This window comes from Lissotriton helveticus, chromosome 9 (genome assembly GCF_964261635.1).
Source record: "Lissotriton helveticus chromosome 9, aLisHel1.1, whole genome shotgun sequence".
Taxonomy (NCBI): domain Eukaryota; kingdom Metazoa; phylum Chordata; class Amphibia; order Caudata; family Salamandridae; genus Lissotriton; species Lissotriton helveticus.
Window position 1 is genome coordinate 788,135,289 of NC_136070.1, and position 27,128 is coordinate 788,162,416.

Here is a 27,128-nt window from a genome sequence, read left to right on the forward strand (position 1 = left end):
ACTAACGCACCCATTCACAGACCCACTCAGACACTTACACACACACTCACACACCCAGCGAGACACTCACGCACCCACTCACAGAGCCATTCAGACACTCATGCACTCACTCACAGACCCATTCAGACACTCATGCACTCACTCACAGACTGACTCACACACACATGGAGGCACTCTCAAACCCACTCAGACACTCTAACACCTACTCACAGAACCACTCAGACACTCATGCACCCACTCACAAACCCACTCAGACACTCATGCACTCACTCACACACTCACTGAGACACTCACTTACTCACTCACTCAGTAAAACACAATCACTCCAAAAGTGTACAGTTAAGAACTAAAATTAGAAAATCTTAAAAATTCACTTAAAAAACCAAAGGTTACAGAGATGTTATAGTTAGGATTTTGAATTTGAAAAACCTTAGAAATTCAATTAAAAAACCAAAGGTTACAGGGACGTTATAGTCAGGAAATAGAATTTTAAAAAAATCCTTAGACATTTACTAAAGAAAACAAACGTTACTTGGACGTTATAGTTAGGCTTTTCACTTGTACAAAGCCAGAGAAATTCATGAGTCATAGTTACTTGATCTAACTTTAAAATATGCCCCCACGATGCACTGCTTATGACCTTGCATATGACATCACTCATGACATGGTCATATATATCAATCCCACGGAGTCGGTGCCTGATTTGGAATGGTGTGAAACAGGATTGGCTGAATATATATATATATATATATGATATATATATATGATATATATATATATGTATATATATATATATATATATATATATTCACTGAAAAAACCATAGGTTATAGACCATATATAGTTAGGAATTAGCATTTAAAAAACCTTATTTTACTCACACAAAACCATTGAAATTCCATATATAGTTAGTTGCACTAACTATATATTGCGCACCCGCAATCCACTGCTGATGATGTCACATATTACATCATTCATGACATGGTCAGTGACATCACTGATGACATCACTGATGACATCTCAAATGACATCACTGATGACATCACTGATGACAACATCCAGTGACTATGTTTCTGTAAAGTTAAAATATGTCTTACATATTGAAGAATGAGTGGATGTATAAGTGTCTGGACGAAGGATTTAGTAGGTGCATGACTGAATGTATGAGTGAGTGATTAAATGTGTCTCACTGAGTGCATGGGTTAGTGACTAAACTGTCTTAATTTGTGCATCATTATGTCTGTTGTTCTGTAAACTGCTGCATGTGTTGATCAGTAGCTATATGAGTAACTATATGGGTTATTGATTGATTGCCCAAGTATTTGCATGGGAGACTGAGTGTGTGTGTGGCTGGCTGGGAGGTGTGTGACTCTGTACAGATCAATGTGTACTTGTATCAATGATTGTATAAGAGAGTAAGTATGTGTTAGTATATGGTTGAAAACGTAAGGTGCTCTATGTTTAACTGTATAGAGTAGAAAATGGAAGTGTGATTGATTCTTTACAGGACTGACTAGGTGTGTGAGTAACTCCATGGATGAGTGGCAGAGTGTGAGTGTCTGTATAGGTGTATGAGTGCATATGATTGTGTTGTAAACATGAGTGATTGTATGTATGAATGATTGTATGGGTGAATGAGTGAATGTGTGTGTAGACGTAGGAATCAGTGAGTACGTATGTAGTAACTAGTATTGGTGTGTCAATGGTTTCAAAAATTATACTCTGTTTTTAACACTGGGTGAAACAGAGGTTATATTAAAATGTGAGGAGATGCATTGTATTGTCACATGAATGATATCATCAGTGATGTGGTCATTGATGTCAAATGAGATGTCATCAGTGATGTCATCAGTGATGTCATTTGAGATGTCATCAGTGATGTCATCAGTGATGTCACTGACCATGTCATGAATGATGTAATATGTGACATCATCAGCAGTGGATTGCGGGTGCGCAATATATAGTTAGTGCAACTAACTATATATGGAATTTCAATGGTTTTGTGTGAGTAAAATAAGGTTTTTTAAATGCTAATTCCTAACTATATATGGTCTATAACCTATGGTTTTTTCAGTGAATTTTCAAGGTTTTGTAAATGCTAATTCCTAACTATATATGGTCTATAACCTATGGTTTTTTCAGTGAATTTCAATGGTTTTTTAATAGCAAATATCATAAGCTGTCGAATGTCAAGTACGTGGTAAGAATTTTTTTTTTCGTGTTTATGCACACTGATCTGCTTTGATTGCTGCCCCCCACCCCTCATTTCTATTAGGAGTACTCTCTCTTTGCAGATAGTGAAGGGTAGTTAACGCAGCCCTTTCCCCCTTTGTAATCCGTCGTGCCTGCTTCTCTCTCCATTTGATTGATTGTTCTCTTTGGTTCATTCTCTATTTACAAACAAGCACAGAGTCGCAATACTCTGTTTACTCTTTGCAGATAGCGAAAAATCGTGTAAAAAAACAAAAGGAATCGAGCAAAATCAGTAGGCCACTAATGGGATCTCTTTTGACCTCGCTAAAATAGAAACATTAGGAACAACCTGTTGAAAATAGCAATGCGTATGTATATAAGCGGCGTTCATTTGTGTTCACAGTACCCCTTGTTGATTGTTTCAATCGAGCATTGAATTGTTCGAAGTTAATTCTCTTAACGATCTTCTCTACCTGCAAACGAGGAAGAATAGGAATATTCTATCTCCCTTTGCAGATAGTGAAGGGTAGGTAACGCAAGCCTTTAACACGTCGTACCTATTTCATTCCTCATTGATTGATTGATTGTCCGAACATTGACTGTTTGGGAATTAGTTCTTTTTGGAGGTATTCCCTGTTTGCAAATAAACGTAGGAAAATCTTTGCAAGTAGTGAAAGGGTATGTAATGCGGACCTTTCTCCCCCGTTGTAATCTGTCATGCCTATCTACTCCCCACTGATTGATGCACCTTTTTCACCCGGACCATTTACTAGAGATACGTCATCTGGCCCGACCAGAGAGCACCCCTAGTGAAAAGGACATATGCAATAATAACGAAGTGATCACTGTATCCTGTTAACAGAAACTTTACCATGAAACAACCTGGAAAGAAAAAAATAGGAAAACGAAAATCAGTAGGCCACTGATGAACATGAACTTTTATTAAACAACGAACAAAGAAACGATAACATAACGTAATGATAAAACCTATTAATGTCCTAGAAACAAGAAAACGTTAAAATATGCCAGTGGTGAGAGACCAGAAAAACAGTAAGAGAAACCAAATCACCCCTCGCTGTCCCACCGCCTGCCACGCCAAAAAAATCGATAGACTAGGGAAAATGCAAGTCAGTAGAACATCCACCCCCACTCTGGAAACTTCCAAGGTGGGGCAGGGTTCCGGCTACGCCCAGCCGGGAGCAGCCCATATAAGGCAGGTCCTGCTGCCACGCCTCGGCCAGGAGATCCTAACGTAGGGTGTAGCCGGAGGAGAGGCCGAGACCAGCGGGACCCGGCCAGGGGATTGCCTTTACAACGCTGAACAGTTGCAGGGGGGGGGAATGTCTCCTCGACCCTCCCCTCTCTCTCCCAGTCCGGCCGCGGTGGCCCTTGAGAGTTGCAGGTAGTCCCGCCACATGCTCTTCCGGTCCGACCACCAACGGTCGGGGGGCCGAGGCCGACGGGATCCGGCTGCAGCCGATAAACCAAGAAACCCGTTCATGGGGCCAGAGCCAGGGGCGTCCGGCCGACATCCACCGGAAGCCCGGCCCGAAGACGGACGGGACACTTCTTTCTTTTATAATGGCTGCGACAACACTGGAGGGGGATGTCTTGCACATGCCTCCGACCCCCCCCTCGTCCTCATCGCCTGGTCCGGCCAAAACAAATCTCAAGCGAGACGCCGTGGGGTGCACTGGGAGGGAGAGACGGTGCGAACAGGCCTCTCCCGCCTCCCCAGGTGGAGGCTTCCCAGCTGCACCCTCAGCGCTCCAGGAGGTGGCATCCTAACAACTACAGTGCTGCACAGTTTCGGAACGACCTAGATAACGGTTCTTCCACTGTGGCCATGCTGCAACGTCTCGCCCGGCAGGGTGGAGCCCGTCCGCTCATGTGACCCCGCGATCGCCGGTAGCTGCCGAACTCTCAAAATGGCGGTCGACCTGGCAAGAGCGGGCCCAACATAAAGAAATGGCCCGGTCACTGGTTGACTCCACCACCGTAGTCCTCCACGACCTTGAAGATTCTAGAGGAGCCGCGGGAGTCTCCGACCCCCGATGGGGAATGACTGCCATGATCGCCCGTGGAGTGACGAAACTGTATCCGCGGGACGTCGGCGCTCCCATGCTGGCGCCAGCCTCACTTTGAATTACTACAATCCTGCAGACCTCACTTCCGGTGAAAGCACAGTGTGACCCGGTAGGAAAAATTATTGCACCCCCTCCCCTTTTTGACTGATAGTTCAAACCACCGATCCTTTCCTTTGCCCTTTTAACGGAACTTTGGACTGCCTCCCCCTCTTTTACATTTTCTAGAGAAAACAAAACATTAACCACTACATTAGCATAGCAGTTGACACCAGAACTGTTTTCAAATTGAAAACCAACAACATCTTCAACAGAATCCTTTTTGTTTCTGCTGTGACCCTGCTACAGCACAGGCATTGTCCCCAGCAGTAATTCTGCAATGCCGGTAAGAATAGCTGTGGTGCCTACTGGACTCACTCACCCCCGCGGCGCCCCACGCCGTTATTTGCTGGGCGGCAACTTACTAGACATCACTTTCGTGCCATCTAGATTTCAGCGCGTTCTGCTGCCTTGGAACTATTCGCACAACAGACTGCTACTGACGACCCACCCCCAGGCAACATCTTCTGAATTTTCATAATTTGAAAGAACTAGTAACATGTCCTCATCAGGAATTCAAAAGAAATTGCCACGGTCTCTTCGTTGTTTAAATGTTTTTACTGTTTTTGTTTTGTTGTATATATTTATATGTTATTAAAGTTTTATATTCCTACTACTTTGTTGGAGTGCTATATATTTTTAATGTGACACATAATTGTAAAAACTTTGATGTACAAAGAGTCATTCCTAGAATCTTCCGCTTCAGGCTCGGTCCCCTCACCAATCACAATACAGGATGGTTTTCAGATAGTAGGAACACGTGTGGTGTGACGGATCTCATCGGGTGTGGGCCTTGATCTACTATAACTCCTTTGAAGAGGGGTGAATCTTTACAGCTGGAGCCATAAACTACATCTGCAGGGCTAGCTGATAGCCTGGACAATCGGACACAGAGGAAGAGGAGTGTCAGAGGGTGCGGTAGTGAATAGGGCGAAAGGGAGGTGTCGGGCGGGCACAGAGTGTGATTCTCAGGGAAGAGCAGCGCAGATGGGGGAAGGTTTATTGCCCATGCATAAGACAGAGAGCGGTGGTGACCAGTGCCTGGGGGAGATGCTTACGAGGGTGAGGAGCCATGCTACGAATCGACAGCGTGCAGAGAGTGAGTCTGGTCAAGACATCTAAAATGGCTGCCGTGCACGACAAAAGTGTGGCATTTCAAAAAAGGCAAGATGGCGCAGACAATGTTTTTCAACACTTCCTCATTTCCTTCGAATCGAACGTTAACAGACGTTGGGGCATATTACCAAAGTTAAGCGATATTTATCGCTAACGATGCTTACCAACCAATTTTTTACCACTAAGCATCGTCAGAAATTATCGAAGATAAACCTTACTATTATCAAGGTTTATCGCAAATGCGATAATAAACGGCCGCAATGCATGAATATCGCTAAAAACTCAGCGATATTCATGCATTACCGAGCTAATACTCTTAGCCATGTTATCCACCTCCCATTGGATAACATGGCTAAGAACTGCTCAGGGCAGGTGTTACTTTTTGGAGATATTCGCGCTTAGCGCGAATATCTCCAAAAGTTGGTAATAGGAGATAGATATCTTGCATGTTGTAATGCAAGTTATTGTGGTATATGGAACTCATACCATAATCTCTCAGGAAAGCAGAAACTGATCCTTTTGGGACCGCCTAAAAAGGCCTAGGGGGTGAGGAGTACTCTACTTTGCCCCCTTTTCACGTTCCGAACTATTTTATTTTACTCTCTTCTGTAATTACACAAAATAGCAGCGATAAGATGCATCGGAGACACACAGTGAGAGAAAGGAGGCCGGAGATGAAGAAGACATGTCAAATACGCATTGGAGATAATATAGTGGCAGAAGGGAAGTAAATATGAGTAAACTTACCATGTAACATAAAAATGTTGCACTCTATACTATAAGTCTCATTTTATACTACAATCACTTCGCTACAACCTCATAAATTAAAAATAAAAATGAATAATGTCTCAAACAATTTTTGATTTCTAAATATAAATTTATTCTTCAGAATTTTCTAAATTTGAAAGAACTAGTAACATGTCCTCATCAGCAATGTCCTCATTAAAAGTCTCCAATGATGATTCTTGTAACTCTATGGTCTCCAAACACTCGATAAATTCGCCATCAAGAGATTGATCAAAAAAATCATTCAAGTCATCTCCTCCTTCTGACAATATTTCATTATTGGTGCTGTCAATTTCAATCAATGTAGTGGAATCATTCAAGTCATCTCCTCGTGACAATATTTCATTATTGGTGCTCTCAATTTCAATCAATGTAGTGGAATCATTCAAGTCATCTCCTCCTTGTGACAATATTTCATTATTGGTGCTGTCCATTTCAATCAATCTAATGGAATCATACAAGCCATCTCCTCCTTGTGACAATATTTCATTATTGGTGCTCTCAATTTCAATCAATGTAGTGGAATCATTCAAGTCATCTCCTTGTGACAATATTTCATTCTTGGTGCTGTCCATTTCAATCAATCTAATGGAATCATACAAGTCATGTCCTCCTTGTGACAATATTTCATTATTGGTGCTCTCAATTTCAATCAATGTGTTGGACAATTCAAAAGAAATTGCCACGGTCTCTTCATTGTGAGCCATTTTATTTTGAAATTGCTTGCTGTAAATTGCAGAAAAAAATAATCACTTTCATTTATCGTCTTTAGTAATACATAATATAAAACTAACTTTATCAAGTATTTAGTATAACAGAAGGACTGCAAATAAATAACAGAAAACATTTTTCAAATTATCTTCAAGTGTACAACATAGTTCCCCATACAAATTAACAACTCACCTTTTTAAAAGTAGCAGAAGTGTTAGTACTGTGTAAATCAAACACCAGAAATTCACCACCAAAAATTCCTCACAAATGTACCTCAGACAGTAGTATCACAAAATGGCTGTGGTTTCCTCTCATTTGACATATATACATAACCAATTAACTTTCATCACACACAAATACAAAACCAAAGTAACATTTTAATTGGTTCTAAATTTCAACACTTTCAAATGTGTTTTCCCCATGCAATTTTCCATAGGACATTTACATACGTCTACAGCCTGAATGGCTGAACGGAATTACACCAAACTTGGCAAAATGGTACATCAAACCTAAGAGGTCAGGAAGGATCTACTATGCCCCCTTATGGTCATTTCCCCCTTCGCTTTGGCCTCCTCTTGTCTCTCAATCCTACCGAGGGACAAGATGGCGGCCGCTACGGACTGTTTGGAATGTTGACAGACGCCGGAGAACCAATCAGCTTCGCAAAGCTCCATAACGCGAAAAGTACGCGAAGCGGAGCGCTGTTACAGATATATATCTTTTTTTCAACGTTAATTTCTCAAAATCCACTGGAGCACATATATTGAGACCTAGCAAAGGCACATCGGGCTACCAGTCCCTAATATTTTGCCAAGTTTCGTGCAAATCCATTCAGCCGTTCGATTATTATTATTTTGTTTTTTTTTTGCCCCGCGGGGCCCTTTTAAAACCTCCACATCAAACCTAGGGGGTCAGCGAGGATCTACTATGCCCCCTTATAGTTATTTCCCCCTTTGTTTTGACCTCCTCTTGTCTCTCGATCCTACCGAGAGACAAGATGGCGGCCGCTACGGACTGTTTGGAATGTTGACAGACGCCGGAGAACCAATCAGCTTCGCTTCACAAAGCTCCGTTGCGCGAAAAGTCCGCGAACCAGAGCGCTAACCGGTCCGCTGTTACAGATATATATCTTTTTTTAAACGTTAATTTCTCAAAATCCACTGGAGCACATATATTGAGACCTACAAAAGGCACATCGGGCTACCAGTCCCTACAATTTTGCCAAGTTTCGTGCAAATCCATTCAGCCGTTCGGGCTAAAAGTGAGGCCAACCGCCCTATGGAAAACTCAATGTTAAAAACACGTTTTGGGACCCCCCTTTTTTCTCGGCCCCCACTGGACGAACCCCCCCCAAATTTTCAAGGGCTGCTCAGAAACAAAATGTGCCATTTTCCTGAAAATTTCAGCCGATTGCGTCCACAAACGCCAAAGTTATTAGACATAGATTTTTCAAAAAACCCATAGAGAAAAAATCCTAACTATATATACCTACTGGCGACCGCCAGTAGGTAATATATATATATATATATATATATATATATATATATATATATATATATATATATTACCTACTGGCAGTCGCCAGTAGGTAGTTATAGTTAGGACTTATTATACATAGGAAATTTGTAACATTCTTTTCCCAATAACTTTGACGAATCTTTGTAAAAAATTTCAAAACTCATGTGGCGCTCCGGTCAGCTCCTATCTTGAAAGTTTCGGGGTGATTCGGCAAGCGGGGGCCGAGAAAAAAAAAAGGTGGTCCCAAAACGTGTTTTCTCAATGTTAATTTCTATAGGAAATTCTAGACATGGCTACAGCCCGAACTGCTGAACGGAATTACACCAAATTTGGCAAAATGGTAGCCCTTGGTTCAGAAAGAACACTTTTGTTAAATGGTGTAAATCCGTTCAGTAGTTGCTGAGAAAATCAAAATTAAAAAGAACCGAGGCACAAGAAAAAAGAAAAACTAAGGCGCAAAACAAAAAAGGGGGCAGGGTAGAAACACCCTGACCCCCTAGGCCTACTAAGGGGGTCCCACAAGGACCCCCAGGGCCCAAAAACCCCTTTTTTTTAAAAAAAAAGAATGGGGAAATGCGCGGCAGATCCGGCCGCGAAAATAAAAAAACCTAAGTGCAGGCTCCCGTGCTTTGTTATTAATTAGCCCCGGGGGCATCTCCAATAATATTTGTGGGGGCCCAGGGTGACCCCCGCAGCCCCGGGGACCGCCACCTCTCCAGGGCACTAATATGTAAATGTGGGGGTCCGTTAAGGACCTCGGAGCCCCAGGGACCAGCACCTCCCCGGGGCTCTACATGTAACGGGAGGGGGGCCGCACGGCCCCCCTCCTGGAGCCTGTGTTGGCCCTGGGGATCGCCACTCCCCAGGGCCAGCTCCTGCAGTGTCCCGGGGTGCCCACCGCTGTTTGCTATGACAGGGCGGGGTCATGGCAAACTGGGGTTTGGTTTTGGAAGAGAGAGCAGGTTCTCTCTTCCAAAATCCAAACCACATTGCTTTTCCACACGGGGAGCTGCATGTCAGCAGCTCCCCATGTGGAAAAGCAATGCCGGCTCCTGCAGGACGCGGGGAGCCGGCAGGGACCGTGGGGGCATTGGGGCTCCCCCCATGGGCCCAACAAGGTGGCCAGACCCAGGGGGATGGGGTCCCCGGGACCAGAAGTGGCCTGGGAGGGGGGCCACACAACCCCCCAATATTAACTTTTTTTTTAAAGTGCAAAGGCCGGCCCAAGGGGATGGGTTCCCCGGGGCCATAAATGCCTGAGGAGGGGGGGCCACACAGCCTCCAACCATAATATTATAAAAAAATATGGCCATGCCCTGGGGGCCCCATTCCCGTTAATATATATATATTTTTTAATTGGGGTTCAGGCCCTGGTGGATGGGGACCAGGTACCTCCAGTAAGCGCCACAAAGCTGCATTGCAGAGAGGTGTAAAAAGGGGCATGGCCTTGGAACACCTCTCTGCAAGGCAATCCCCGGGCACATACTGGAGGTACCTGGTGGGCTAGTTGGCCCCCAGGGACCCTCAGAATTGAAGCAGAATTAATTCCCCAACTTAAAACGCGCCACAGGGCGTGTTTGCACACATGTCACCTCGGGCCCTGCTCCCTTCCTTCACCACTGTACAAACGTGCTCCCTGGACTTTATTCCCCAACTCAAAATGTGCCACGGGTGCGTTTGCACAATGGTGAAGGGAGGGGGCGGGCCTGAGGTGACATGTGTGCAAACACACCCTGTGGCGCGCTTTAAGTTGGGAAATGAATTCCTCTTCAATCCTGAGGGTCCCTGGGGACCAACTAGCCCACCACTTACCTCCAGTAAGCGCCACTGCACTGCGTTGCAGAGAGGTGGCCCAGGCCTTGCCCCTTTTTACATCACTCTGCAACGCAGCTCTGTGGCGCTTACTGGAGGTAAGTGGTGGGCTAGTTGGCCCCCAGGAACCCTCAGGACTCAAGGGGACTTAATCTCCCAATTTACAATGCACCAGGGGGGGCGTTTGCGCATTGGTGCAGGGAGGGGGCGTGGCCTGATGTTACAAGTGTGCAAACGCGCCCTGTGGCGCATTTTAAGTTGGGGAATTAAGTCCCCTTTAATCCTGAGGGTCCCTGGGTGCCAACTAACCCACCAGGTACGTCCAGTGCTTACTGGAGGTACATGGTGGGCTAGTTGGACCCAGGGACTCTCAGGATTCAAGGGGACTTAATCCACCAATTTAAAATGTGCCACGGGGTGCCGTTGCACAGTGGTAAAGGGAGGAGGCGGGGGCAGAGGTGACATGTGCAAACACGCCCTGTGGCGCGTTTGAAGTTGGGGAATTAAGTCCCCTTCAATCCTGAGGGCCCTGGGGGCCAACTAGTCCACCAGGTACCTCCAGTAAGTGCCACAGGCCTGCGTTGCAAAGAGGTGGTCCAGCCATGCCCCTTTTTAGACCTCTGTGCAACACAGCTCTGTGACGCTTACTGAAAGTACCTAGTGGGCTAGTTGGACCCCAGGGACCCTCAGAATTGAAGGGGAATTAATTCCCCAACTTAAAACACTCCACAGGGCGTGTTTGCACACGTCACCTCAGGCCCCCCTCCCTTCACCACTGTGCAAACGAGTCCAGTAGTGCATTTTAAGAGGTAGTTTCAATCCCCCTGCCCTATTATGTACTAGGGCCTTACAGAGGAGGTCATGCTAATCACAGGGGTACCCCAATGCATAGTGTTCGCTAGTGTATGTAGGTGTTGTGACTGTATTCTAAGTGTCTTTTAGCATAGCACTGGCTCTAGGCCTGGTTAGTCAGTCAGTTACCACCAGTACCCTTCTGAAAAAGTTGTGGGCATCGGATGATTTTGCAACAAATACTCTTTCTGCTCCTCTGTTTGTTCTATCTGCACGTCTTGTTTCTTCCTGCACTTTTCTTAGTCTTTGTGGACTTCTGTTGCTTCTTTCTGCATTTAATTTGCTTCTTTCTGTGCGTTTTTTCTTCTTTCTTCACATGTTCTACTGCTGTAGGCATAGTTAGAAACTAGCATTTAAAAAACCTTTGAAATTCACCTAAAAAAACATAGGTTTCTGGCATGTTATAGTTCGAAATTAGCATTTAAAAAAACCTTTGAAATTCACTGAAAAAACCATAGGCTTCAGGCACGTTATAGTTAGAAATTAGCATTTAAAAAACCTTAGAAATTCACTGAAAAAAACATAGGTTTCAGGGGCGTTATAGTTAGTTGGACATTTCACTTGTAAAAAACCATAGAAATTACCCCGTTATAGTTAGTTCAGCTAACTATAATTCGCGCGCCTGCAATGCACTGCGGATGACGTCACATATTACATCACTCATGGCATGGCCAGTGACATCTCAAATGACATCACTGATGACATCAATGATGACATCATCCTTGTGATAGAGTGGCAAACATCCGCTCACCCTAATATAATCTTTGATATACACACACTCAAAAATACAAAGAAACATTTTCAAAACAATGGACATACCAATACCAGTTACAACACACCTATTCAGTAATTCCAAGGTCTATACACACATCCACTCATTCACCAACAGTCCTGTACAGTCACTCATATATGTACTCACTCTTCATATCTACTCATATACCTATACATCCTGTTACACACCGCCACGCATCCATAGAGTTACTCACACACATAGTCACACATGCAAACAAAGTATCAAACATCCATTTACCTGCATATACAGTTATACACACACCACCACACTTACTTCTACATAAACTTACACATACTTACTCTCTTAAACCATCACTTATAAAAACACATACTTATTTATACAGAAACTCTTCCAATCTCTCACTCTCACATATACTCACTTATATACACAAATACTGACATATACTAGTTTAAAACATATGTAGTTACTCATAAAGACACTATTGAGACAGTAATTCACTCACTAACACAGCCATACACACACTCATCCACCCATACAGTCCTGCACACATACTCTCTTCAACACATACAAACAGTGACTCACTCATTCATACATCTATGCACTAAGTAATACCCCCCCAGCAAACCACACAGACACTCACACACTCATACTAATACTCAGAACAACAACTAATGACTCATATAGACACTCCTGTAGCTACTCACCAACCCATGCAGTCATTTATACACAAAGTGAGAGACTGATACAGATATTTAGATATTTAAAGATTACTTGCTAACCCATGTATAAACTAAGATGTACTTAATCAGTTATATATATATATATATAAAACATATTTCTTTTTCAGAAAAAAACACACATTCACTGGATAATGTCATCAGTGATGTAATTTGAGATGTCTTCAGTGATGTCATGAGTGATGTCACTGACCATGTCATGAGTGTTGTAATATGTGACGTCATCAGCAGTGCATTGCAGGCGCGCGAGTCATAGTTAGCTGAACTAACTATAACAGGGGAATTTTTATGGTTTTGTACGAGTGAAATGTCCAACTAACTATAACGGCCCTGAAACCTATGGTTTTTTCAGTGATTTATATATATATATATATATATATATATATATATATATATATATATATATATATATATTCATTTAGCACTCAATTTCTCTCACACATTCTACCTCTGTGTTTTGTGATCTCTTATTTCCCTGTGTCTCTCTTTCTCACATTATCTAGCTCTTTCTTTGACTCTCTCTTGCTCTCTCACTGCTTCTGACTCTCATGCTTCAGTTTTTCTCATTCTCCTTCACTCACTCAGCTTTGTCTCTCGCTAATCTCTCCCTCTTGTTATATCTTTATTGTGCCTCTCTTTATCTCTCACTGTACTTGGCTCATTATTTCTGTCAATCATTCCTTCAGTGTGTCTGTCTATTATTGTTGCTTCTTATTTCTATCTTCTTGCCTATTCACTCCTTCTGGCCTTCTTTTTTTTCTACAGGTATACTCTCCAGTGGCAGTTGGGACACCTGATTACCTGTCCCCAGAGATCCTGCAGGCAGTAGAAGATGGTTCTCGCTCCTATGGGCCTGAGTGTGACTGGTGGTCTCTTGGGGTCTGTACCTATGAGATGTTTTTTGGACACACACCTTTCTTTGCTGATACTGTAGTTGAAACATATGGAAAAATCATCCATTTTAAAGTAAGTAAATACAATGAAAACCAGAGACAGTTCAATCCTGCCTCTCTGCATGTCCACTTAAATCTCTGCTGTCCTCTTTTGGTGTCTATTGGCATTCTGTGCTGGTCTATCAGTCTTTGGGTCTGTCCTGATCCACATCGTTCCTGCAACTGTCCATCTGTGGTCTTCCATTTCTGAAAACGTGAACCTCTACATGTGCATAAAGGTTCTTGTAGCACACCCATTGGTGTTGCTTTGCTTCTGTTCCCTTGGTGTTCATATCCATTGAGATTACTGCATCTATTTATTGGTGTTCCTATATGTGTTGTTTAATGTTCATGCACTGATTATTTGCTGTCCCTGTCTATGTTGGTAGCCTTGTATCAGCCCCGTTGTTTGTGTTGGGGTCACCCTGCACTACCAGCTACATGCTGGATGATGGAATTCAATTAATCCAGTGCTAACAGTTTAATGCCATCCTCCCCAACTATGTATATAGCCCTCTCCACCCATCTGATAATGATGTCCTGCTATCTAACTTTGTTTCTAGGAACATTTCCACTTCCCACTGTCTGTGGCTGAAGTTCCAGAGGAAGTCCAAGACCTCATCTGTGGCTTAATCTGCAACAAGGAAACCCGCCTTGGGCGCAACGGAGCACAGGACTTTAAGGAGCACCCATTCTTTGCAGGCATTGACTGGGATGGTCTGAGGACTTGTGGGCCGCCTTTCATCCCAGATGTGGTGAACGCAACTGATACCACCAATTTCGATGTGGTGGAAGATTGTCTCACTGATATGGTGAGCGGGGGAGGGGTAGGTAAAGATCTTTTCCTCTTTTTCCTAAGATGAGAGTAATTTAGTTGTTGCAAGTTCTAAATAATAACACGTTTTAACACATAATTGTCCTCAGCAAACCGGTCCACATTCTCCCTGAAATATAATTCACCCAGGGGTGAAACTAAGTGGATAGGAAGAGGCTGGCTGCCAATGCCTCTACCATATATCTGTAAGACACTACTCACGGTTTCTGTGTATATGAAGATTCTGGACTTATTGGGTGACCTATGGAGATAGCAGAGTTACTGTGGGTTTCCAGGCACTGTGCCAGCTTCTGATCTCTGGAAATGTATCCAACTCTTGCATGGCAGGACTTCAGCAGATCTGAAGGAAGAGAAACCGATTAGACAAAGTAGGAGGATCTCATTTGGGCCCATTTGTGAAGGTATTATTGATTGGAACCCTAACTTGAGCTTGACTCTTTTGACTTTAAAAAGATGAGAGCTGTGTGGATAACTATGATAAAGCTGAAGACCATATAGAGTCTTCTAAGACAGTTAATGATATGATGGAATTAATAAAATTGAGTACTTTTCCTGGCCAGGCATGTATGGCTCTCCAAAAGCCACTACTCCCTGCTAATACAGAAAACAAATAATAGTAGAGAAGAAAGTTATTATTAGCACTTTTAGGCATCAGTTACTAACCATCAGCCACTCATCAATCGTATCGCATGATTAATTATTAACACATCCTTTATAGTTGAAGAAACGTTTAGATTTGTAATTTTGACACTACAGAAGATTTCTTCTGATGTGGGGGGCGCTAGGTGGTGCACAAGCAGAATGGCCGCACTGTAGTGAGGCTCCTTCGGCTCGGTGCATTGATCTGATAAAATGTCCTGCCCAGATGGTCCCAATAAATTAATAACAGAGGCACTGCAAAGACTATCTGCTCGTACCTGCCTTCCTGAAGTTTGGCGCCTAAGACATGCTTCTAACTACTGCTGCGATGCCGATGTGTAACCCCCCCTGTTAGCGACCTGAGCGTCTGGAACTGCTGCAGGGCTGACCTCGCCACGCAAGCACCGCGGCGCCCACGTGGTGACTAGGCCTCTCATCAGTGACTGCCCGCTACCCAGGACTAAAGGATAACTGGGGTGAGTTTTACCAATAACTTGCCCCCGGAGCGCACCGCTGTGCCGTATCCTGCATTAGTTGGCCACAAAAGACGCCTCACAGAATTACCCGCCCCACAGCCGCTCTCGCTGTCCTTGCCTTTCCCGCTGGTGCTGCGCCGCCACCATCGCTTGGGACAGAGTTGCGGCAGTACCGACAAAGCGCTGGCAGCCCGCTGATCACGACCCTGCCACTGCTGGAAAATGCTGAACTAGACCTCACATCTTGCAAGCCCCCCCCCAGTACAGTAGAGAGCCACAAATGGACATTTACAGCGCACCATAAACCGCTGCGGCAAGCATGCTGGAAATTGCGCCAGAAGCCCCTTTTTAAAAGTGCTGCAGCACAATTACATCAAGTGCACCAATACTGTGAGGGGAGAGGAGGGACTACGGCTAACCAGCATGGGACTGTGACAGTCACAACTTCTCCCTACCACCTCGTACATGCTCTGCACCACAAGAGCCCCTGCACAAGAAAACGCTGCGTTGCACGAAAACTGATTGAGGACCCACTTTGGCCTTTGCAATAAAACCGCTGGGACAGGAACTGGCGTGTGGCGAAGACAAGGGTTGCGGCCCAACCCATTCCATCGCGCTTTTGAAAACACTGACTGACGTTTCGTACCGTCACACGGTGTGACGGGCAAGTCCGGGAGCCATATAACCATTGACTGGCAAGGCCCCACAGTCGTTCTACCACAAACATGGGAATGACAGATCCGAAACCGCCTAGACTGGTGTTCGATGCCAGGAAAAACAACAGCACACAGCAAGATGATCCCAGTGCGACCAATGGTGTTCACACAAAGGTGAATGCACGGAGGAACAGGGAGGCCGTCTGAAACATTACAGATATCGCTATTCCTGACGACAAGACTATCAAGTGCATGTGCATAATTGAAAGAGCACATCGCCACATCTAACCAATCCTGGGTTGGGGAACAAGAAATCCCGACTTTAGAAATCTCTTCTACCAATAACGGTGGTTCCTCCGCGCAAATAGAAAGCTCTGGGGCTTAAAATATAAGCTTTTAAATGTGTGACAACCATCAGAACAAAGTCCACGACAAGACAACGACTTGAAGCAATTGATAAGCTTTATTTTAGTCAAAATACAGATACGTCAAATATAATCAACTGAAACGATACAAAGGCCACGCTTTTCCAACTTGTACTGGAAATTATAGAGCCTGGGACGTCATATATAGGGACACTGCTGACTTACTCTGCATCTTCTCCACACACTACTCCACACTGTACACATCACAGAGACACGACAAACTAGATCTCACCGCCTACCTAGGAGACATAGCATTGGGGTGGCTGGGTGAGGCCCAGCGGGAATTCCTAAGTGCCCCCTTTGAGCTGGATGAAATACGGGAGGCCGTAATGTCCCGAAATCAGGGAAAACCCCCGACTCAGACGGACTCCCCATAGAATTTTACAAAACATACACAGACTAGCTCCCATGCTTCAAGATGTACATGAAGATGCTCTCGATAATGGTACACTTCCTCCGTCCATGAGGGAGGCACTCATCACACCCTTGCTGAAACCTGGAAAATCCGTTCTCCACTGTGACTCTTACAGGCCACTCTCTCCTATTAATTGCGACACTAAAATCCTGGCCAAAGTCCTAGCCAACAGTCTACTCATGGACAAGCTGGCCCTCCCTGACCAAGCAGGCTTTATTCCCGGCAGAGCGACCACATACAATCTCCGCACATTCTTTGCGATTCTCCATAATGTGGACCCTGATTTGCCACTCGCTGTGGTATTCTTGGACGCTACTAAGGCGTTCGATTCTGTTTAATGGGATTACCTAATAGGGACCTTGTAGCGAATCGGCTTTCTCCCACTGTTTCTCTCCGGGATCAGTTTACTCTACCATCTTCCTGTAGCTAAAGTCCACATAAATGAACACTAATCACCGGCCTTTCAAATCTCCAGGGGCATTTGGCAGGGGTGCCCACTCTCCCCCCTTCTCTTTGCCCTGGCGGTAGGGCCCTTGGCAGCCAAACTGCAACAACACCATCAGGACAAAGCACTGCGCTGCAATCTGCACCGAATCTTGCTATCTCTTTATGCAGACGATATCCCCCTAAACGTGTGTGATCCGCAAACTAACCTTAATCCACTCCTCCGTGAATTTATCATGTTTGGGAAATTATCGGGGATTCATATAAACTGGGGAAAGTCACAAATTCTTCCCCATACCTCCGCAACCACGCCATTGCCCCTAACCTTCCCACTGGAGTGGTGCCACTCAGGGATCCGCATCACTAGAGACAGAGAAGAGCTCATGCTCTTAAACTATGGCAGAGCCTTGGACCATATCACAGACAACGTCACTCAATGGATTTCTCTGGCCCTCTCGTTGGTGGGCTATGCCTCCTTGATCAAGATGGTGGTTCCCCCACAATTGCTATATTTGTTTCTCAATATCCCTTATAACCCCGGCCGACATTTCTTCACGGCCTTACAAACGGAAATGATCAGACTTGTATGGGGGGGCAAACAGCCTCGTCTGCAATGGAACATACCAGGCCCTACGCACAGGGAGGCTTCGATATCCAGAATTTATAGCTTTATTACACATGTGCCCAAGCTCACTATGCGTATTATTGGTTCCATCCTCCCTGCTATATGCCACAGGTCGGGGAGGAGCACTGGTTGGCGGACCCTGTACCCCTAGAGGACGTATTATGCAATCCTCCATCACTATGAGATAAGACACCAACCACAGTCACCTGCACGGTCAATGCCTGGCATGGCATATTAAGTCTATCACAATGCCTTATGTTCTACTCCCCACTGCTCCCCCTGACATATCATCCCCGCATGCAGCTCCTACAGGAAAAGGGATTCCACAAACTCATGGAACGGAATAAAATCGCCACGTGGGGGGACCTTTACCATAATGGGCAGTTTCGGGCACTAAACCACATATTCCAAGAGACCCAGCCATCTCCTCCAGACGTCTTCCTCTACGTGCGATTGCACATGGCCTCCGTTCTATCACTCCAGAGTTTCCACACGAGCCTCCTTCACTGGCCCCTCTGCACTTGGTGCAGTAGACCCTCTCGCCAGGGCATATGGTCTACACACTCTACCAGAACATACATACGACACTAGAGATGCCACCATGCCCCTCCAGAGTGCACTGGCACTCGGAGTTTGACTATGAGCTCACAGACGACTAATGGACATACTGTTGTTTGCAAACGGAGCAAATCTCTGCAAGCAATCAACTGCGTATCACACACTACAAATTCCTGCATCGCTTGTATTATACCCCAGTAAAAATGCACAAATATAAGTTAAAAGACACCGATCGCTGCGCACGCTGCAATACCCCTAAGGCCTATTTTCTTCACTTAGCCTTTAAATGCCCCGCATTGCATTCATATTGGGAAGACGTGTTCGAAGCCCTGGAACAGATGACGATGCTGTTACTAGAACGTACTCCCCTGGTCGCCTTTCTTGGCTACACGAAACCTATTGCTAAACCATATCGCAAATACCTCGCGATTGCCTTACTAATGGCCAAGCGTTGTGTCGCATGTCGATGGGGCAGAGTGCATGCGCCAAAGTTCAAAGACTGGGTCACTGATCTGCTATATTGCCAGGAGCAACTAACTAATTATGCAGACTTATGTCCCAGGGCATCACGTCCCCGGGATATATGGGACCCCCTAGAAAATTAACCTCCTCATGCATCCCCTACATGCGGCTGAGGCCGATCCATCGGCATAGTCATTGCAGTTTCGCACCCCCGCCTTCTCTTCCTCCATCATCACGCCTTGGCACTGGGACTGTGGCATGAGCACTAACACCCCATTGTTGCTGTTCGAAACTGTAATGTGACAAATACTTATGTAAAATGTGCAGATGTAATTGATGTATGGGTTACCTAGCATTGTAAACAAGGTAGTACTGTAACGATGCGCTTGAGGGCAATCTAAAACATTGGTGTGGGCTTAGACACCAATTCTCCACACCAAGAAACTCACCTGTGAGGAAAGCACTATATTTATATGTCTGTTAATCACATGTCTGCTTGCACATGTCTGATATTGTGATTTTACGATTTTATTATGATAAAAACTAATAAACACAGTTTAAAAAGAAAGATTTAATCTGATGTGGCTTGGTTGCACTGCCTCATTCTATAATAGTTGTTTGCTTTGTTCTGTCCATACATAGTTGGTACTGTTCTTCCAACCAACAAATCCCTCCTGATGCTGCATTTACAAAGGGGTGTCTAAAAACAATCACGTAGTTCGGTTGAGAGGTACTAGCAGATGTTTTGGCCCATGCTGAACATGATAGCCATATCATATATACGTAAGCACTTCATCCCTTATGGGGAGAAACAAATCTTTTCGAATTTTTAATGTAAGTCCATTCGACTTTCTCTAGTTTTGAATTCTCATAAGCATAAGCCAAAAAGGGCAACTCTGTAAGTTTTTAGCAACATACAAAGAAAACGGTCCCTAAAGATTCATTACCTATAGGTAGGGCTCAAGGTTTTATTTTATTTTTTTCTGACTTATATGCCGGTATGTATCCATATTTATTTTTTGCAATTTTTGTTTCTGTATTTATCAATTTTTATTTTGTGGTTTCTGTATAAATGAAGCTGTAATGGATATTTTCCACATTTATTTAACTGACAAATGTATACTCCATTTCAATGTCCTAATGGTTTCAGTGGTATACAATGCAATAGCGTTATCTGAGAACACTCTCAAGGTAGAATTGCAGAAATAACTGTAGATCTGCACTTAATTAAGCTTAATTAGGATTTTTATTGTCTTTTTTCATCTCCCCTACCTGTCAATCTGTCAATCTGTACACCTACTGACATGCCACTCATGATTGACAGTAGAAAAAGTAATTAAAAAAAGGCATTTTTTCCATATTTTTCTGCATTTAAAAATAAATACAGGCAGGAAAATAAATAGTTTTCTGTCTGTATTTTTCTGCACAAATCAGTAAAAACAGAAAACTGGGAGCCCTACCTGTAAGTTAACATGGTATCAGAAACCAGGTTAGTCAAGTGTTGCTACTCCAAAGGAGTATGCACGAATTGAAAATAAATAAAAAAAGGTCATGTGGACAAAGGAACATGGTTCTGTTACAGATAAATCACTAACACCAGAGCATACTGGACATTTGGATGTGATCCTCAAAAGGAGTTGTAAGAAGCCCTCCTGCAGTTTAAACTAGTGGATTGCGGTCTGAGGAACCTGTCCATACTATATTTTAAGGAAGTTTGTGCTTAAAGGTCACAATCAGGCATGAAGATCCATGAACAAATGAAAGTAGAAAATGTGTGGATGATGGAGACAATTGTCAAATAAATGAAGCGGTGGACTCATATTTAGCTCCTACAAATCGCATGTAGGAAGACTGCTAGGTAGATTTCAGAAAGATTTAAGTATTTACTTGCCAGGGTAAGTGCTCTTTATTGTCCAACCAGGGCCAAAAGAGAGTCATCGTAGAGGAATGAACTACTTACATTTAGCCATGTTAAAGTGCTGTATCAGGTCCATTCCAAATTACCCGAAGAGTAATCCACAGGCTCACACAAGAGAAACCTAGATCTGGGTGCTCTTTATAGTTCACCTAGAAGCAACAAGCACAACCTGTAAGCAAACACTGGATACAGGCGTATAGATAGTAAAAGATCTATAGAGTCCACACAGGATCAAGAGGCACAGCCTACGGCTGGCCATAGAAAGTGTTCTGAAAAATTCCCCCAGTAGCTAAGCTGAGAAGCAAACCTCATATATACATTTGATACAGGCAGTCATGGTAAATGATATGAAGAGTTCTCCAAGAAGCAACAGGAGGTGAACTCCAGGCATGCACTTGATACAGGCAGCCACGTTAAATGATCTGATGATTCTTCCCTAGAGCAACGTGGAAATCATTATTGTGGGAATCTAATGCGTGCCAGTATAGGGGTGGTGGTCAGGTAATGCTGCAGAAGGAAATAATTATTATTTAAGGTGAATTGAAGGTGAGAATGAGCATAAAGGTGCATAGAAATCTGCAGTATCAAATCCTTACACACCGTTTTTTGTCCACGCTAAATAAAATTTGCTACGCCTTGCTTCGTAAGACCCACACTATTGTCTTGATAGAATTTCAGCCCTCGTCCTGCCCATGCTACTTTGGAAGACATGTTCCAGACAGTTCTGCATCATAATAGGCCAACTCATCTTCAGTAAATAAAGAAAGATGTAGTTTTCATAACTAAATTAAAACAATAAAACACAAACACAATGTAATACATGAAACATGATGATATAACAGCCACATTTCACCACAGAATACTTGACATCATAATAAACACGCGTAACACTCAGTGAGGCAATTGCTTAAAACTCACATTAGTTTGTTTAAGTGAAAGTGTGGCCCAAGTATCTTACAGCTCACTGACATAAAGGCATCATACCTTCAACATTATAGGCACTCCACTCCAACCCCTTTGTCAGAGGCATCCGTTCGTACAATGAAAGGCTAACTGTAGTCAGGCACTTTCAATACTGGTGCAGTGCATAGTGCCTTCTTCAGTTCTTCAAATGCATTTTGACACTCTGCAATCTATATTAACTTCCTCTGCTGCTTCTAGAGGTCAAAGCAGTCAATGTGGCCACAGATTTTCTGTAATATCCAGTGAGTCCTAAAAATGCCTTCTCTTCGGTCAGGCTAGTATGGACTTCTCACTCAATCACAGACTGAATCTTTGTATCCAGTGGGCAAATTCTCCAGTTCCCCACCTCATGCCTAAAGTAGACTACAGAGGACTGCCCCGCCTGATAGTTGCCTTGATGGTCAGTTTTTCCTCCTACATCCTTTCCAACACCTGCCCAAGATGCCTCAGGTGGTCCTTTCATGAATTGCTGAACACTGCAAAATCATCCAAGTAGACCACACAGTCTCCTTCAACCCTGTGATAACTTGGTTATCCAGGTGTTGAAAAGTGGCAGGAGCATTCTTCAACCCAAAGGGCATCAATGTCCTGAGGCCAGTCACAAAGTCCATCACATCATTCTGTGGAGACTCTGAGATTCCCTCCCAACGTTCTCTTACTAAGGCAAGTGGACCATGTACCGGGTGTCCATACAGTAGTTCAAAGGGACTGAACCCTACTCCTTTCTGTGGAATCCTCGGTAGACAAACAAAAGACATGGGAGGAGGAGATCCCACTTCCTCCTGAGGTTGTTTAGTGAGTTACCCTCATGCTCTTCTATATTTTGTTAAACCTCTACACCAAACCATTGGTTTGTGGGTGGTTTGCCGTGGACAAGTGGTAAGTCACACTAGCTTGCTTCTGTATCTCTCTCATGTAAGAAGAGGGTAAGTTGGTTCTACCGTCTGAAATTTCCATCCTTGGAAATGCAACCCTAGAAAAATATCCCCATGAGAACTCCTGATACCACCTTTGCAGTCATGCTCCTCAGAGATATAGTTTCAGGGTACATGGTGGCTGGATCTACCTCAACCTAGATGTACTTATTGACTGACTGTGGTGAGGGGGGGTCAAATGGACCAACAATGTCTATTCCCACCCACTCAAATGAAACACCTAAACTGGCAGTGGCATTAATGTTGCTTTTGTCTTCCCCCATGTCTTAACTGTCATCTGGCCAGCTGGACAGACTCTACAGAACCTCTCTGTGTCTCTGCAAATCCCTGGCCATTAGAACAGAGGGTCCAACCTATCCTATTTTATTTATACTCCCTAAGTGCCCTGCTAAGGGCAGTTCATAGGCCAGTGACAACCGGGAGTTCCTTTGCAGTAATGGAACCACTAGCCTTTTGCTAGTACCTGGCTTAAGATTTGCCGGTTCACTATAGAGAAGACCAACCTCCCAGCCAACATAGTGTTTTCCGATCACTCCTTTTCTGACATAAAGCTGGGTTTTTCTTCCAAAGTCCCAACAGCGTAGGGCACTCCTCCAGTGCCTTGCAGAAATCTTCCCAGGTAGGCCCTCCAGCAGCGAAAAAACCCTGCTGCTATGGAAGTCACCAGGACTCCAGCAAATAATCTGCTTTGAGAGCCTCCTCCTCCTCCTCTCCCTCTGGAGCAGAAGTGATAACCTTAACGGCCACTTTCTTCCTGGAGTCTGCCTTTTCCTGCAAACTAGAGCATCCGGACTCCTACAAATCAGAGATGATTCCAGCCTCCCTCTGAGACTGATGTGCAAGCTGTGCTCTGGTTAATGCAGCTGATGTTGCCTAAGCCATAAAGGCTTCTGGTCCTGGCACCAAGCAAAGGGCAATCAAATCATTGCTCAAGAGACAACCATCTCCTTGCTTTTCCCTTTCCCCGATATCAATCATGGCTGCCTTGCCATTGAGATCAATGGCAAGCGGATACTCCATGTCCTCTCCATAGGCTACCAAACCTATAGCCTTGGTTCCAGGAGTTTCTCCTCTGGCTTAAGGTATTTCCTCTCAAACATAGTGCAGAAAGCTCCAGTATCCCTATGGGCAGGCAGTTTCCTACCTTTGATACTAACTTCCTGCACAAATCCCATTGTATTAGGATAGATGTGCTTCAGAGCATCTGGGTTCCTCTCCCAAATGTTCATAGTCACTATGTTGAGTGCACCCAATCCCTGTCGGGTACCGTCACCTATGCCTAACATGCTTACCATCACTGGTGTTGTTGGGTCAAGTTCCTTCTCTTGACAGTCTCTCTTGTAATGTAACACAAGTGGCACTTAAAGCAAGTCATCACCTTGGACCTCGAAGGGTTTCCTTGCCTTCCCTTCTCAATTTTTCAATTGAATAAAACTTTATTCGTTTTTTTACAACCATAAAAGTATACAATTGTTAACAATGCCTTCAATAAAATAGATATATACAGTTTTAAAATCAATTTCTAAGATTCACAAATTCATTTTGATCTCCTCAAGGTAGTGTGTTTCTATTCACGTGTCTTCTACCCTTTTGTGACTCATTCTCCTCGTATCTATACACCTGATCATCTCAATTCTCAATGCATGTCAGGGCCTCTTTAACTTTTATATATATTTTCCCGGATCACTGAAATAATATCGAGTGACAAAATATCGACCTATAAAAATATCGTTGACAAAATATAGACTGTCAAAATATCGACTTTCTATGTACAAACAGGTAAGTACAAAAATATCGAGTTTTAAATATCGTTTACAAAAATATAGTTGTACAAAATATCGACTTTAATAAAAACAATGTTTAATTACATTAATATAAACAATTAATTAATAAAATATACTTAACAATACTTAAAATAACTTTTAATAATTAAATAATTAATAAAAGTAAAAAAATAATATTTTTTTATTCATATTTCTTAAAACATATATATATATAGTAACAAAATTAAATTAAATAATAGCCAATATTATTAACGTACAAATACAAAAGAGTAAAAATTACTATTCCCACTCCAGTGGGTGCAACAGTAGGGAAAACGTTGGATAGCGTAGGGGTTAAAATTACTATTCCCACTCCAAAGAGTGCAACAGTGGATATATGACGTTACAACGCAACTTTTACAACGCACTACCATTACAACGTAAGTATATAATAATTTTTTTTTAATTTAAATTATTTAAAATAATTCAATATATTTTAATTTAATTTAATTTCATTAAATTAATTTAATGTAAATTTATTTTACTTTATTTTTACACTGTACCCCTGTACCCCAAAAACCCAAAACTGACCCTGAACCCTAAAAATACCACTTTACCCAAAAACTAAAAACTGACCCTGAACCCTAAAAATACCCCTTTACCCAAAAACTAAAAACTGACCCTGAACCCTAAAAATACCCCTTCACCCAAAAACTAAAAACTGACCCTGAACCCTAAAAATACCCCTTTACCCAAAAAACAAAAACTGACCCTGAACCCTAAAAATACCCCTTTACCCAAAAACTAAAAACTGACCCTGAACCCTAAAAATACCCCTTTACCCAAAAACCAAAAACTGACCCTGAACCCTAAAAATACCCCTTTACCCAAAAACTAAAAACTGACCCTGAACCCTAAAAATACCCCTCTCTATTCCCCTATAAACCCACAACCCGCTACAGGAAATAAATAATTTAATTTAACATAATTAGCAATTAATCAATTAAATTAAATTAATTACCAATTAAATTTTAATTAATTAACAAATATTTTTTAATTAACAATTAATTAAATATTACTACCAATTATTAAATGTACATATTTAATTAATTATAATTAAATTACTTCCCACCCTATTCCCCTATAAACCCACAACCCGCTACAGGAAATAAATTATTTAAATTTACATAATTAGCAATTAATCAATTAAATTAAATTAATTACCAATTAAATTTTAAATAATTAACAAATATTATTTAATTACCAATTACTTAAATATTACTACCAATTAATAAATTTACATATTTAGTTAATTATAATTAAATTACTTCCCACCCTATTCCCCTATAAACCCACAACCCGTTACAGAATAAAATTACACAATAATTAAAAAAAATCATTAATTAAAAATAATTATAACATAAAATGACACTTTTCACACATATTATAACATGAAAAAACACTATAAATAATTAAATATTATTTAAAAAACGAAATTTTTTACTATCTAGATTATATACTTGGATATTTTCACTTTCTATATTATTTACAGTCGATATTACTTCACTTACCTTAAAAACGATATTTTGGCTGTCTATATTCTGTCCTGTCGAAATTTTGTCCAAACGATATTTCAAACTCGATATTCTGTCCAAACGATATTTTGGAGTCGATATTATGTCTGTGCACCATTTTCCCATAGCACAAGCTATGTCTAAATGAATCAATTCCACTAAAAGGTTTACTGCATCCTATTTTTAATATCATACTTTTTAAAAATCGGGCATAAAAACTCTTTTCGAATTTCTAAAAACTTCTGACAAGCTAATAAAATATGTATAGTATCACATTTTGTTCCTAAGGTGCAAGTGCATTTCCTTTTTTATCTATCATGGAACTTTTTGCCCCTTTGTTCGCATCACATGGATTTACTCCAATTCTTAGCCTTAACACCTCTCCCCTTAATGGGCAACTAGGTAGCCTGTCAATTTAGGGGGAGTGTAATTCCTTTTGCCACGCTGTGGCAATATGGAGAACTGAGCTTTTCCTCAAGAGGTAATCTTGGTCCTATACTTGAGATATTTCTTTTCCCAGGATCCTAAGTTCCCCCTTATCTAACTTAAATTGAAGGGACTGGGGGCACAGCTTAAGTTTCAAAATATTACATGCTTTCTTGACAATATCTCTGGTCTCTTTTGCCCAATTTAGCTCCCTATTTACAATTTCATTCCTACACCATTGTGAGATTTTGTGTACTTCACCCAAACCCAAACGTTGCCAAAAGCGTAGTAATGCTATGCATGCTGTTATACCCCATGAGGTCATTCCCAGTTCTAGCCTCGCTGCCTGTACCATTGCGATCTAGGCAGAGAGAATAGATTTTTCCAAGCTATTTCCCTCTTCTAAGTCCCACCGATTTT

General features: G+C 42.7%; 1 protein-coding gene across 3 annotated transcripts in view; it reads left to right on the forward strand.

Moving 5' to 3' along the window:
* The window catches only part of DMPK (DM1 protein kinase), a 1,011,012-nt gene that overhangs the window by 699,145 nt on the left and 284,739 nt on the right, over positions 1-27,128 (forward strand). For 2 of the 3 annotated variants that reach the window (XM_078660914.1, XM_078660912.1), the window contains exons 7-8: positions 13,428-13,628; positions 14,158-14,421. In XM_078660914.1, coding sequence (XP_078517040.1) covers positions 13,428-13,628; positions 14,158-14,421 — 465 coding nt within the window. The remainder of the gene's footprint in view (positions 1-13,427; positions 13,629-14,157; positions 14,422-27,128) is intronic. The other variant, XM_078660913.1, reaches the window with a different exon arrangement.